We start from the raw sequence: 15,499 nt of genomic DNA on the forward strand, positions 1-15,499 counted from the left end.
CGGTCAAGAGAAGAGAGGGTTTCAATAAGAGAGGATAATTATGAGGGAGAGAGATAGAAACCGGTTCTGAAACGACGGTAGTGTGTGGGATGTTGCAACGTTTCAGAGGGAGATGGAAAGGATTTGAAATGAAAAGACATAACAACAGAGTCTGAAAAGGTGGATGACATAACAGTTGATATTTGTACCTTTTTAAGATGTGTATGAAAGAATGCACATGACTACTAACCTTTGGTACAATAACCAAGTTCTTGACCTATCTTTGAAAATTCCAATCCTTTTTTACCGCCCATGCAATGCATCTACAGCTTCTATAATCATCATGCGTGTTTACCTGCAATGGTATTGAAGTGAGTTAGACTTGGCCGGAAAATACTTTAGCTAATATTACCTGAAGATGACTTTCATAGCTAACTGATGGGAATCAGGTTCTCAATTAGGCTTCAATAGCCCCAGCTTCACCCTATTTCTTTCAAAATTCTCCCTACTCAATGCTTTGGTGAATATATCTGCAATTTGGTCTTCTGTACTGCAGAACTTCATACAGATAAGTCCTTTCTCTATATTGTCTCTTAGAAAATGATGTCTCACATCAATGTGCTTGATTCTTTTGCGTTGAACTAGATTTTTGGCCATGTTGAGTGCACTGGTGTTATCACATAGAGGAGGCACACAATTAATATACACACCAAAATCTTCCAAGTATTGTTTGATCCATAAGAGCTAAGCACAGCAGAAAGCTGTGGCTATATATTCTGCTTCAACTGTTGAAAGAGCCACTGAGTTTTGCTTCCTTATGCCCCGTGAGATGAAACATGATCCTAGAAAGTGAGCCATTCCAGAAGTACTTTTCCTATCGAAAAGATAACCTTCATAGTCAGCATCAACATACCCAATAAGATTAAAACTGTCACCTGAGGAGTAGTACAGGACTATGTCCTGTGTTCCCTTAAGATATCCCAAAATTCTTTTGGTAGCCTTCATATGAGATTCCTTGGGATTTGACTGAAACCTTGCACATAGCCCCATACTGAAGACAATATCATTACTGCTGGTAGTAAGGTAGAGAAGAGACCCAATAATGCTTCTATACATGGTTTTATTCACAGAAGAGCCAGATTCATCCATGTCCAGTCGAGTGGCAGTGGCAATGGGAGTGTTTATCACTTTTGATGTTTCTATATCAAACTTCTTCAAGAGCTCCTTGATGTATTTCTGCTGGCAGATGTATGTACCCTTTGAGGACTGCTTCACTTGAAGACCCAAGAAGGAATTAAACTCACCCATCATGCTCATTTCAAACTCATTTCCCATGATTTTTGCAAATTCTTCACACAGTAAATTAGTTGTAGCCCCAAAAATGATATCATTAACATACAACTGAGCAATGAGCAGGTTCCTCCCCGTTTCTTCAGGAACAAGATGTTGTCACGTTTTCTTCTTGTAAAGTCATTTTCTAAGAGAAACTTTGACAGCCTTTCATACCAAGCTCGAGGAGCATGCTTCAACCCATACAATGCCTTGTCTAGTTTAAACACATATTCAGGGTGCTCATGGCATTCAAACCCCGGCAGTTGCTTTACATAGACTTCTTCCATAAGAAATCCATTCAGAAATAAACTTTTGACATCTCCATTTGGAACAAAGTGAATTCCATATGGGATGCAAAGGCAATTAGGATTCTAATAGCTTCCATACAAGCAACCAGAGCAAATGTCTCATCATAATCAATTCCTTCCTCCTGATTGTAACCTTGAACCACTAGCCTAGCCTTGTTCCTTGTAGTGTTTCCATGTTCATCAAGTTTGTTCCTGAATACCCACTTGATGCCTATGATGGTTCGTCTTAGGGTCTAGGTACCAGGAGCCATACATTGTTTCTTTCAAATTGATGCAACTCATCTTGCATGGCTGTAATCCAGTCTGCATCCTTTAGGGCTTCCTTGATGTTTTTGGGAGAAAGGCTAAGAAGGCAAGTGATTTTCTGGATTTTGATCTGGTTTGCACTCCGGAATCTAGAGGATAACTATGTTGTCAAGAGGATGAGAGCTTTTGTGTTTCCAGTTGGGCATTTGAGGCTCATTTGTAGAGGAGCTGGGTAGATCTAATTGGTTCCCTTGTGTCCTTCTCTCAGCTACTTGTGGAGTACCTTGCACTGCATCAACCACTCTTTCTTCAGCTTCAGTGGTTGTAATTGTGGTACCTGGTTCCCTTGAGGAAGAAGCTGCATTGTCTCCACTTGGCTCCTTCACTTGACTCATTATGTCTGCCTTTCCATTTGTCATGTCGATGACTTTACCTAGAACCAGTAAGGGTTCCCCATCTTGATCATCCTTGTGGATTTTCTCACAGGAGGGATATGACTCGTCAAAGATTATGTGAACACTTTCCTCAACACATTGAGTCCGCTTGTTGTATATCTTGTAAACTTTGCTTTGAGAAGAATACCCCAAATAGATTCCTTCATCACTCTTGGCATCAAATTTTCCAAGTTGATCCCTTCTATTATTGAGAACATAACATTTGCACCCAAATGTTCTCAGGTGAGTCAGCTTGGGCTTCCTTCCATTCAGCAACTCATAGTGGGTTTTGTTCAGGAGAGATCTGATCATGCACCTATTCACCAAGTAGCAGGCAGTATTGACATCTTCAGCCCAGAAGTTCTTTGCAATCCCACTGTTGATCAGCATAGTTCTTGCTATTTCCTTAAGAGTTCTGTTCTTCCTTTCCACAACTCCATTTTGCTGGGGAGTTCTTGGGGCTGAAAAGTTGTATGTAATATCATTCTTGGTACAGAATTCATCAAATTTGGCATTGTCAAACTCTATTCCATGATCTGATCTAATGCATGCTACTCTCTATTCCATCTTCACTTGGATTTTCTTTACAAAGGCTACAGATACTTTAAAGGTTTCATCTTTTGTTCTAAGAAACAGAGTCCATGTAAACTGGAGTAGTCATCCACAATCACAAAAATGTACCTTTTTCCTCCCCTGTTTTGCACTCTCATAGGTCCAAACAGATCCATATGAAGGAGATCAAGTGGTTTTGAGGTGCTGACATCTTTCGTTGACTTGAATGAGGACTTCACATGCTTCCCTCTAGCACAAGCATCACAAACTTTGTGCTCTTTGAACTTTGACATGGGCAGACCATGAACCCGGTCCTTCTAAATTAGTTTATTCATAAGAGAGAAGCTTGCGTGCCCCAGTCTTCTGTGCCAGAGTTCAGCATCATCATCAACAGCTTTCAGGCAACTCAGATTACCACTTTGTATAGACTCGAAATCAGCAATATAGATGTTCTTGTATCTTTTGGCCACAAGTACCACTTCACCAGTTACCAGATTTGTAACAGTGCATATATTGGACAAGAACTCCCCCTTGTTTTCTTTATCACAAATCTGAGAAACACTCAAGAGACTGTACTTAAGACTATTGACATAGTACACATTCTTAATTGAGTGAGTGAGTGACTTTCCAACTTTTCCAACACCAAGAATGTACCCCTTTTGCCCATTTTCAAAGGATACACTCCCTCCTTGCAGGGCTTTTAGTAAAAGAAAGTCCATAGTATTTCTAGTCATATACTTGGAGCAACCACTGTCCATGAACCATTATTGACTGCTTCCTTTCACTTTTCCCTATACAATGAAATCAAGGGTTAGATTTAGGAACCCAAGCAAGTTTGGGTCCCTTGTAATAAGCAAGAGGATAAATAAGTGCTCTTTTAGTCCATATAGGTAACATGCGCTTTTTATGAGTGGCACCTGGTCCTTTTTCAGTAGTTACTTTCTCAGCAAAAACTTTATTTTTTCTTCAGAGATTGAACCCTGGCTTGGAAATTTTCTTTGAAATACCCATTGTTCCCATAGTGGATGCAAAACCAATTATCGGGTATAATAACATATTTGTTGTGAAAGTTATAAGGAGTTTTCTCCTTTTGAAACGCCATTCCCTGCCTGTTACCACCATTATTAACATACATGGCAGTAATAGCTTCCGAAGACCAGGTCCATTTAAGAGACTTCTCAAGATCATTCTTTACTCTTTCTAGTTCTACTTGGAGCTGCCTATTTTTCTCAAGTTTAGCACCCAAATTAGTTCTCACAACAGCTAACTCTATTTCCAGCTTAATGTGTGTCTCACTAGCTATCTCTTTCCTTTTTTCAGAATTTCTATGCCTACACTCATCTCCAAGTCCCTCTATTGTTTCCTTTAAGTCTATAATCACTACTAGAAGGTCATCTCTCTCCTTGCTCAATGGCATTTATTTTTTCCACTAAGACCTCTTTTTCTTTACTGAAATTCTCAATGGGATCCTTATAATCAACAGCTACAACCACCAAGTCATCTCTTTTATGTTATATACTAGCAATTTTTTCAGTTAAAACCATTTTTTTCATTTTCCAATTCGCTTATGGTTTCCTTCAGATCAACTACACACACTACCAGATCATCTTTAATTTGTTCAGCTTCTCCTAGTTCTAAGGTCAAGGCATCCTTATCCTCTACAAGACTATGATAGGCATCAATTAAAACATTTGCTAATGACATGAGTTTCATAGGGGAGTAGGATTTCAGATTTCTCTGAACATCCCTAAAGTTTACCTCATCATTGTCATCTTCTTCATCATCGTCTGAATGGGCCATCAAAGCAAATCTAGAATCATATTCATTTCCTTTACTTTCAACTATCATCATGGAACTGTCACCTGCATCGATTTCTTCTTCAGACTTACTGGAGGAATCTACCCATGCTGCAAGAGCTTGCTTTACCACATTGTCAGCAGATCTCTTCCTTTTGAAGTGTTTGTCATGAACCGGATTCCTCTTCGCTGCTTTATCAGGGTTGTATTTGGAGTGTTCTTGCTTTATGAGAGGGTAATCTTTGATGAAATGCCCCTACTTTCCACACTTATGGCAGAGATCGTAGTTCTTTGGTCTGCTGGAGTTTCCCTTTTTCAGTATTCCACCATTTCTTCTGAAACCTTTTGGTTAAGTAAGCCATTTCACTGTCCTCCTCACTTGAGTCATTGCTTTCAGTTTTGAGTACCAGGTTCTTTTCCTTCTTTGGTTCTCTTCTTTCAATATCTATCTTCCTCTTCATTTCGTAGGTTTTCAGATTTCCAACTAGCTCGTCTATGGTCAGCTCCTGCAGATCCTTTGCTTCAGTAATAACATTCACTTTACTTTCCCATGAACTAGGCAGGATGCTAAGAATTTTCCTCACAAGCTTGTTCCCGAGAATGACTTCACCAAGTGAGTGTAACTCATTTATGATGGAAGTGAATCTTGTGTGCATGTCTTGAATAGATTCATCGTATTTTATCCTAAAGAGCTCATCCTCAGTGGTAAGCATATCAATCTTAGATTGTTTTACTTGAGTGGTTCCCTCATGTGTTGTTTGCAAAGCTTCCCATATCTCCTTGGCGGTTTGACAAGCCGAGATTCTGTTGTATTCATCAGGTCCTATTCCACACACCAAAATTTTCTTGGCACGAAAATTTTTCTCCACAGCTTTCCTATCTGCATCTGTGTATTTTTTTCTAGTCTTTGGCATCATCAATGGAAGATCTCCGACATTCTTTGTTGGGATATAAGGACCATCACATATGACATCCCATAACTTAGAGTCTTCTACCATGATGAAATCATGCATTCTCATCTTCCACCACCCATAGTATTGCCCATTGAACCTGGGTAGTCTATACGTAGATTGACTTTCTTCAAAATTTGGTGGAGCAGCCATAAGGATCCTTCCTAGGTGTTAGCCTGATAGGAGGAACCCGCTTTGATACTAATTGATAGTTTATATGAGTCCACCAAACTATAGAGAGACCAAGTCCTCTTATGAGTTCCCACTGAGAATGCTAATGAAATAGTAAGTAAATAAGACATGGAGTTTTACGTGGAAAAATTCATGCTCAAAGGGATAAAAAATCACGACCTACACTGGTAGGATTTCAATTTTACTATGAGTAACTTTTATATTACACCCTATGCAATCTAGGAATTAAACTCCTAATACCTCACTAACTTGTAATACACCTATTACAAACCACTTTGCAATACACCTATTATAAAGACTTCAACTCATGACTAACTCTAGTCACGACACAAACACTAAGGGTTTATGATTTTACAAAAGGGTTCCTAAGCAACGCTTCTAGCTAAGCAAATTAGGAATTACAATGAAGAACAATTACAAAGTTACAACTCAACTAAGGACAAAAAAATACTAGATTTAGGAACTGGTCCGTAGTAGCGGTAAACTTTGTTCTTGATGCACTTGAGAATTGAATGTTCGAATATCAGATGACTTGAATGCTTGAAATGAATTCTCAAGTGTTCAAATGATGTTTTGTTGTAATACTTTTGTTAATACAACTTGGATGACATAACTTGAATGATGTAATTACTTGGTTGGTCAAAGGACGAGTGACTGCAGAACTGTGATGCATTGTTTTTGTGTACAGTGCAGACAATCACTTTTTAGTTATACGCAGTTAACTTTTCGTACTGCTATCAAGGAAATACAAGGGATCAGGTCCTTGTGTTGGTTCTCTATATTCTGAAGTTGTAGTAGTTCACATTAGCTAGAGTCCGTTGATTAGCAATGTGTACCAAGTGTGTCAGGTTCCCTATCTGGTTCTTTGATAGTAAGTTTGTTAGATCATCAAAATATAAAGCTAAGATATTGAAAACCCATCAAAATTAATATATATATATATATATATATATATATATATATATATATATATATATATATATATAAATATATATATATAATTAAAATTTTCCAAATATATTCATGGCTTCCATTAGATCAACCAAATTAGATCAGGTCAACTTTCACCATGGATTTATTAGTTAGAAGGACGGAGTATAACTAAAACAAAAAAAGAACGACAATGTTATGAATATCATATTGTAGATAGGGGCGGACTACATTAAGGGTAGGGGGTCATCGAGACCCGTTGTCTCAATCACTTCGATAAAGTAGCAGTATCTATCGATTCTAACAACGGTGACTAAGAATTTGTACTTTGTTAATAAGTTATCATAATCGTTAGATTTTAAAGAGTTGCACGCTAAAATTTATCGCTAGTAATTGGCATATTTAAAAGTGTGCTCCCGTTGCACTCAAATCATTGGTTCCTCTTTGATTGTAGATGTCCATTATTACTTCTATAGCTTGTCGAAGAAGCTTGCAGTCAAACAAGTAGCTTACAAACATGCAAACAACTTACAAGCAGCTCTAGAAAAGCCTTGCAGCTAAAGTCTCAAAGCAATTTCTTTTCTTCTACAAACTGGGAATCAAAATAATTTATTTGTACATCAGTTTGAAGTCGAATAATATTCACTCTCTCTTTAAATTTCCTTGTCATTATTTACTTTATAGACAATATTTTATAACAAATAAACATTTTTATGAACGGCAAAATAAAGAAAAAAATATACTACAAAATGGATAGTTAAGAGGTAATAGTGAGACCTTTTTCTTTTCAAAAACTTTGGAATATTATTGTTGCTCCATCTCGTACACCAAAGACCACGTGACCAATTAGGGGTGGCAATTTGAGCCCAAACCCGTCCAATCCATCCAGAGATTAATGGATTGAGTTACAAATATTTTAGTTCATGAGTCAATTTGGGCTGAGTCCAAGTTAACCCATATTTTTTATAACTCATTCTGACCTATTAAGCAGCCCAAATACAGCCATGAAACTCACCCAAAATAAAGGGATTTCAACCCAACGTATCTAGAAATTTACTTAGTTGCCCCAATTTTACTTATTTTTTTCAATTTTCTGTTCTTTTATTTTTTTCATCACCCACCCACCCTACCCCCTACACCGCAAACCCCCTCAATTTTTTTTTCAATTTCTCTTTTTTGTATTTTCAATTTTCAATTTTTTGTTTTCTGTTTTTTTGTTTTTCTGCACTACCCCTATCTCACTCCACCCGCAAAATATTTTTTAACTTACACATTGTAAGGTAAAAGGCTTTTATATGCAAGATGAACATGTTTCTAAAACATAAGTCAAGTTGGACGGATTGGATCATGATTCATTGTTTAGTCCATTTTGACCCAGCCCATCTTAGCCCAAGTACATTTTGGGCTGAGTTGAGAAACGACCAATTTATTGACCTAACCCACCTTGACCTGCCCAAATTTAACCCAACCCGCCTATTTGCCGCCCTACGACCAACTATAGGACAAGTTTGGCCGTCTGTTTTGTATTGTATCAATAATGAAGTAATAATAGTAGTGATATTGACAATGACTTCAATAACAACCACAAGAATCATAGCCAAACCTTTTCTACAGTTACTTGGATTAGTCGGCATTTGCCCGCACTAAGTCAAAATAAATACCCAAATTTGTCACTCAGAGGGACTCAGAAACATTGAAAAAACAAAAATGGAGAAGATAGAGCACAAGATGGTAGCTGTTAATGGCCTACAAATGCATGTAGCAGAATTAGGCCAAGGTCCAACAATCCTCTTTCTCCATGGCTTCCCTGAGCTTTGGTATTCATGGCGCCACCAAATTCTCTACTTAGCTGAACGTGGCTATCGTGCTGTGGCACCTGACCTAAGGGGTTATGGAGATACTACAGGTGCTGTTAAATTTTTCGTACTCCATCTTATTTTACCTAACATGTTTTTCTTTTCAGTCTGTCTAAAAAAGAATAAGAATGATATACACTAGGACCTCTTTATAACAATATTCTTATATAACAACGCTTCATTATAAAAGTCAATTTTTTTCGGAAACAAATTTCATGTTCCGTTATAATATGTGTTTTCTATAACAGCAGTTCGCTATAACATACAAAAATATATAAAACAAATGAGACTGTTATAGAGAGGTTTGACTATTAGTTCTCTTATAGAAAATTAATTAATCTTAGTATTTCTATTTTATCATAGTGGCTTGACTTGTTGGGATCCGCTTGATATAAATATTTATTCTTTTATAAGAAAAGTGAAATAAGAAAGAATATATAGAACTTTTCCCACCACTTATTTAAAAAAAAAATTGGTACTTTGTCTAAATTTGGGTTATATATAAAAAATTTGTTTTATTAATTTCTTAAATTTCGTGTCTTATAAGAAATCAGGACAAAAGGCGTAATATATATGAAGTGGAAATTGTTTCACATCGCAAGGCAAAACTAAGTTTTAAGACGTTATTTTTAAAAATACTTCGTAGTTTCGATTTTATTGTGTAGTTTGGACATAAAATATATTTAGAGTTAAGTTGAAAAATGATATTTGAAATTTGAAATTTAAAATTATATTTGGACATGCATTTCATGCAACAGTTTTGTGAGTGAGTAAAAGAAAATTTCTGAAAATTTTGAAAAATAATGGTTTTCAAAAACTTATTTTCGAAAAAATCCCAAAAAACGTATAAAATTTTCATGGACAAACTCATATTTGAAAAAAAGAAAAAACTATGGACAAACGGGCCTTAATATTTGAATTTAACTTTTCATGAAATAAAATAATCTTTTTTGTAGTTCTCTTTCAACTCTACAAAATTTAGACCTTTTATGAGAAATGACTAAGTTAATTTGAAATAGAGTGACTTTGTTGTATCATAAAGGAAATTATGAGACGCGGAGTGAAGATATGAAGGTTATGGATTCAGAGTTATAATCCTTTTAAGTTATTAGTTCTATATCAATAATTAGTACATATTCAATGTATTTTATAAAATAAACACAGTATTTGGACGAAAGCTATTGGGTTCGGCGGAACCCGTAACTCACCCCTGACTATGAATAAACACAGTATTTGGACGAAAGCTATTGGTTCGGCGGAACCCGTAACTCACCCCTGATTATGAGCATTTTGTCGAACAGTATACAGGCAATATCCTCTCCAAGAAAAGTTGCTCTCGCTCTTACAATCTTTTTTCTTCATTTTTCTTTTTTGTAACAGGTGCACCCATTAATGATCATACAAAATTCAGTATCTTTCACCTTGTGGGTGATCTCATAGCACTTATTGAAGCCATAGCTCCTAATGAAGATAAGGTGTTTGTTGTGGGTCATGACTGGGGTGCTTTAATTGCTTGGCATTTATCCCTTTTTAGGCCAGATAAATTAAAGGCTTTGGTGAATTTGAGTGTCCATTATTTTCCAAGGAACCCACAGATGAATACTGTTGATGGACTAAGGGCTATATATGGTGATGATCATTATGTCTGGAGATTTCAGGTTCTCTCTGTTTTAGTTTGTGTATCTGTATAATTTGTGTTTGAAGGGATTTTACAAGTTTTATGGGGACTATCGAAAAATTGCATCGGAAATTTGACATCTTTAGTATGAAGTTGGACTACTAATTAGGGAAAAAAGAAAAAGACTTCATATACAAAATAAATGAGTATGTGGTTCGGGGATGTGCCGAACCACCGTAAACTATGTTGTTCGGACTCTCTGAAAATATTATTGGGTGCGTGTCGGATCCTCCAAAGTAGTGCATTTTTGGAGGATCTGACATGGGTACGACAACATTTTGAAGAGTCCGCACAACATAGACTGTGAATCTATCTTACCTTATATTTTTGCAAGAGGTTATATTTACAGCTCGAACTCGTAACCATCTGACCACACAGCAATAACTCTTACCGATGCAACAATGCTCTCCTTCTCCTTTCCGAAGGAAGTATTTTTTTAATTTGATAAAAAAGGGTTGTTCTATAGCACAAAGAAATTATCTCAGTAATTTGTTTGGAACAATTTACATAACATTGAAGAGTTTTTTGAGTGGTTTATAAGGGCATAGGTTAACAGTGGGAGTTATGCTGAGATTAAATTAGAAAGTTCATCTATAATCTTACCTGCAGGTACCAGGAGAAATTGAAGCTGAATTTTCTCCAATTGGTGCTAAGTCTGTTCTTAAGAAATTTCTCAGATTCCGCGGCTCTGAACCAATTTATTTTCCTAAAGGCAAAGGCGTTGAGGCTATCCCCGATGCTCCAATTGAGCTTTCATCTTGGCTGACTGAGGAGGACTTGGATTATTATGCCAGCAAGTTTGAGCAGACTGGCTTCACTGGTGGAGTTAACTATTACCGAGCTTTTCCCATGTAAGCATTCGTCACCTTTATGATATCGTAAACTCAGCTGCATTTGTTTTCCTCGCGTTACTTGTATGCTCCTTTGCTAAATATTTGTGTCAACTAGTTGGCGTTAACGTTTATTTGTTGTTTTTACAATTGCATTAGGTTTGATCTTTGTCAAGAGACTTTTTAGAGACTTGTATGTATGCTCGTATAGAGATAAGTATGAGATTTAGATAACTTTTACCTTTAGAAATCCTCAATTTGAAACAGTATGTATGATCGTTTGAGTGAAGTATGAGATTTGGAGAACTTCTACTTTTAAAACGTCCCTAATTTGCCTTAAAAGACGTTACTTATCGTTAGAATGAAGCAGACCTGAATAAGGCGGGATTAATACAATGAATTTGTATGGCCAACCCAACTAGTTTGAAATTGAGGTGCAACCAACTGATTGATATAAACTATCATGTTTTCTAGGAAGTCAAGAAAGTTGTGAAATTCATGAGACTATCAATTAGTTGCTTACATAATGTTATGATCAATTTTTTCATACATGGAAGCTAGTAAGTCTCAGTCCTTTGTCAATTACTTGGACTCTAATTCCTCCTCTCCAGTCAAGAAAATGTCATTTGTGGTATATAAAAGGGTAGTCCGATGCACAAGGCATCCGCATTCAAGCAGGGTCCAAAGGGAAGGGCCACTCCCCGAGGGGTGTGATGTAGATAACCTACCCTAGTGCAAGCATTAATAGCTGCTTCCACGGCTCAAACCGGTGACCTATAGATCACACAAAGACAACTTTGTTGTTTGTGGTATATATTTGGAATTTGAAATCGAATTGACACAATTTGAAATGCAGAAGCTGGGAATTCACAGCACCGTGGACAGGAGCTAAAGTTAAAGTTCCGGCCAAGTTTATCGTCGGAGAATTAGACTTGGTTTATCATATACCAGGTGCTAAAGATTACATACACAATGGTGAGTTTAAGAAAGATGTTCCATTGTTGGAGGAAGTGGTGGTTTTAGAAGGTGCAGCTCATTTTGTTAACCAAGAAAGACCAGATGAGATTAGCAAGCATATATTTGACTTCATTCAAAAGTTCTAAACTTAGTGCTCCTTCGCTTTGTATTTCCTGTTGTAATAAATGGAAAATAAAGGAGGAATAATTTAGATTTGAGAGGCAAAAGCCAAAATAATATGAAATTCATTGTCTTTTGTTTATTTTTCTGTTAGCAGATAATACATGAGAGAAAGACTATTAAAGATACAAGATAGATATAATTTTGACCGACTTCTGGATGTGAAAACTACAATAAGGTAATTCAAATAAGGCTGAAAGATATTTGTAAAATGTAACAAAATGAAAAAGAAGGGTTTTTAATATAAATAATTAAAGTCGCTAGCCAAATATGAGCTAATTTTATTTTTGGAGGTGGTTATTATCACGATCCCAAATGCCCCGGTCGTGATGACGCTTATTACAATACTAGGCAAGTCAACCCAAACCATTAACCACGGTAAATTCCTTTTAGTAAACCATTTTGCTAATACTAATTAAGTTTCAAATTTGCATAAGAAATATCTAAATCCCTGAAATGTGCGGAAAGAGAATATAACAACAACCAAACATAGCCCAAACATCTGGTGTCACAAGTCTAGAGCCTCTAAATACAACCAGTCCGACTGTCTAATACGTAATAAGCCTAAAAATGCAGAAAAAACAAGGATAGGAAGGAGGAAAGCAGGGTTGCGGACGCCGTGCAGCTACCTTGCAGTCTCCGACAAGCTTCGATAATGCTGGGGACCCTCACTCTGCCGCTCGGGCACCTGGATCTGCACACAAGGTGCAGGGAGTAACGTGAGTATGCCAACTCAGTAAGTAACTAAAGTAAATAAGGTCTGAGTACAGTGACAAGCAGTTAAAAATCATATATAAGAGTATACAACAGAGTATCAAATCAAACTCAACGGTTTAAAAGTCAATTACTTCGTAAAAACTTCAGTTTCAATTGAAATACTTTGAAATCATTTACTTAGGAGTTTTCAATAAAGGCTCATTATAAAAGAAGAGTGAAATTAGAAACAAAAATGACATAAATGGGCCCCTCGGGCAAGGTATCACTCATAATTATAGCCTCTCGGTCACTCGTGACTTAGCTCTCGCCACACGGTACTCACACTCAGCACTCTGACTCAATAATGTCTCTTGATAGTAATAATCATAATAATTGCTGCGGCGTGCAGCCCGATCCATAGTTTATAGTCGACTACGCTCACTGGGGGTGTACAGACTCCGAAGGGGCTCCTACAGCCCAAGCGTCATATCACTACGGCACGCAGCCCGATCCAATATATATATCGCTGCGGCGTGCAGCCCGATCCTTATAAGCATCGCTGCGCGCATGCAGTCCGATCCATAATATATTCTTAAAATATTGCTGCGGCATACAGCCCGATCCGTAATATATATAATCCTCACCATTAGGTTCTCAACCTCTCTCAATCATTAACCTCACAGCCACTCGAGTATAACAGTGAAAATTAGGATAACTTAGTCCAAACAGTTTTCACATTTTAAGAAGTAGAGTGATAAAAATCAAGTTTAAACAATAAACAAGTAAAACATGACTCAGGATATGTTTTCAAATAAATAGAGTGAGGAAAACAATGAAAATGTCCCTAAGGGTCTTAACAGGTCGGCACAAGGCCCCAAACATGGCATACATCCCATAATATAGTATAAATCTCTAAAGTACGTGATATCATAAGATTTCAAATCAAATACGCGGCTTAACAGTCGCTACGAGACGGACCAAGTTATAATCCATACCGGTGCACGTCCACACGCTCGTTACCTAGCATGTGTGTCACCTCATTTGTCAAAACATTACGAAACACCGGGGTTTTATTCCCTCAGTTCCAGATTTACAATTGTTACTTACCTCAAACCGGATGAAATACTACTCCGCGACGCCTTTGCCTCTCACCTCGGCCTCAACTCGCGCCGAATCTACCCAAAATCAGAATCATAACATTAGAATATGCTAAGGGAACGAAGCCTATGCGAAAATAATGAAATTATACCAAAAATCCCGAAATTGGCCAAACCCGACCCCTGGGCCCACGTCTCGGCATCCGACAAAATTTACATCAATGAAATCCTTATCCTCCCACGAGTCTATTCATACCAAAAGCATCAAAATCGGACCTCAAATGACCCCTCAAATCCCCACTCAAAGCTCTCCAATGTCAAGCCCTAATTCCTCAATTTTCTTCCTTAATTTCCACTAATACCATGATTAAATAATGGAAAAATGATCATAAACTCAAGTAATGAAGCTTAGGTAACTTGCTCAACTGATTCACTTCGATTTCCTCTTAAAATTCACCGCCCTAGCTCATTTTCCGTCTTCAAAAATGGAGAACTTAGCAAACATTCGCGAAGGAAACCTTATATACCTTATGACCCAAGGATTTCGCACCTGTGGTCCATTTCCCGCTTCTACGGTCCACCTTTTGCGGTCTGGCCCTCCACATTTGTGGTTCTCACTTTTAGGCTTGGGACCGCACCTGCGGTCGCTCACTCACACCTGCGCCATCGCAAATGCGTCCAGGCATCCGCTTCTGCGGCTCCTCACGTCTCACCTCTTGGCCGCTTCTTCGGCTTGATTCCGCATCTGCGGGAGTCACATTTGCGGCCTCCCAACCGCAGATGCGGTTATGACAACAGCCATAAACTTCAGTTGCAACTCCAAATTCCTAACTTTCTGTCAACCATCCAAAATCACCTCGAGGCCCCCGGGACCTCAACCAAAAGTACAAACAAGTCACATACCAATATCCAAACTTATAAAAATCTTCAAAACACCTCAAATAACATCGAATCAACCAAATCACATCGGATTCAAGCCTAAGGTTCCAAAATCTTTCGAATTCCGCTTTTGATTAAAAAGTCTGTCAAACTACATCTGAATGACCTGAAATTTTGCACACACATCCCAAATGACACAACGACCCTACTACAACTCTCGGAATTCCATTCTGACCCCTATATCAAAATCTCGCCTATCAACTGGAAAACGCCAAAATTCCATTTTCGCCAATTCAAGCTTAAATCTACTACAGACCTCCAAAATACATTCTGATCGCACTCCTTTTTCACATAAGTCAATGTCCGGTTGACATTTTTAAGCTCAAGCCTATTCAAAAGAGACTAAGTATCTCAAAACTTACAAAAACCTCTCCGAACCCAAATCAATAACCCGATAATATGTAATACAGCTGAACAAAACAATGAGAAGCAAAAATGGGAAAAACGGAGCGGTAACTCATGAAACGACTGGTCGCGTCGTTACAGTTATACTATGTAAATTTTTCAAAATACCGTGCAACTTTTACACCGTAGAAAACTTCACATT

The 15,499-nt window shown here is 37.5% G+C and overlaps 1 protein-coding gene across 1 annotated transcript; it reads left to right on the plus strand.

Moving 5' to 3' along the window:
• The first annotated feature begins 8,301 nt into the window (after positions 1-8,301).
• LOC107806029 (epoxide hydrolase 2-like) lies at positions 8,302-12,302 on the plus strand. The gene is made up of 4 exons (XM_016630142.2): positions 8,302-8,625; positions 9,956-10,233; positions 10,863-11,104; positions 11,940-12,302. Exons 1-4 carry the CDS (start codon positions 8,427-8,429, stop codon positions 12,184-12,186), a joined length of 966 nt encoding a protein of 321 aa, XP_016485628.1. The 5' UTR covers positions 8,302-8,426; the 3' UTR covers positions 12,187-12,302.
• Positions 12,303-15,499: the final 3,197 nt, after the last annotated feature.

The sequence above is a fragment of the Nicotiana tabacum genome, chromosome 11 (assembly GCF_000715075.1).
Source record: "Nicotiana tabacum cultivar K326 chromosome 11, ASM71507v2, whole genome shotgun sequence".
Classification (NCBI taxonomy): Eukaryota; Viridiplantae; Streptophyta; class Magnoliopsida; order Solanales; family Solanaceae; genus Nicotiana; species Nicotiana tabacum.

What these genes read in the sequence shown, in the direction of transcription:
- LOC107806029 (XM_016630142.2), top strand. Translation starts at nt 8,427, where the DNA reads ATGGAGAAGATAGAGCACAAGATGGTAGCTGTTAATGGCCTACAAATG. An exon ending in GGGTTATGGAGATACTACAG is followed by an intron (nt 8,626 to 9,955) that starts GTGCTGTTAAAT and finishes TTTTTGTAACAG; the next exon opens with GTGCACCCATTAATGATCAT. An exon ending in TATTACCGAGCTTTTCCCAT is followed by an intron (nt 11,105 to 11,939) that starts GTAAGCATTCGT and finishes TTTGAAATGCAG; the next exon opens with AAGCTGGGAATTCACAGCAC.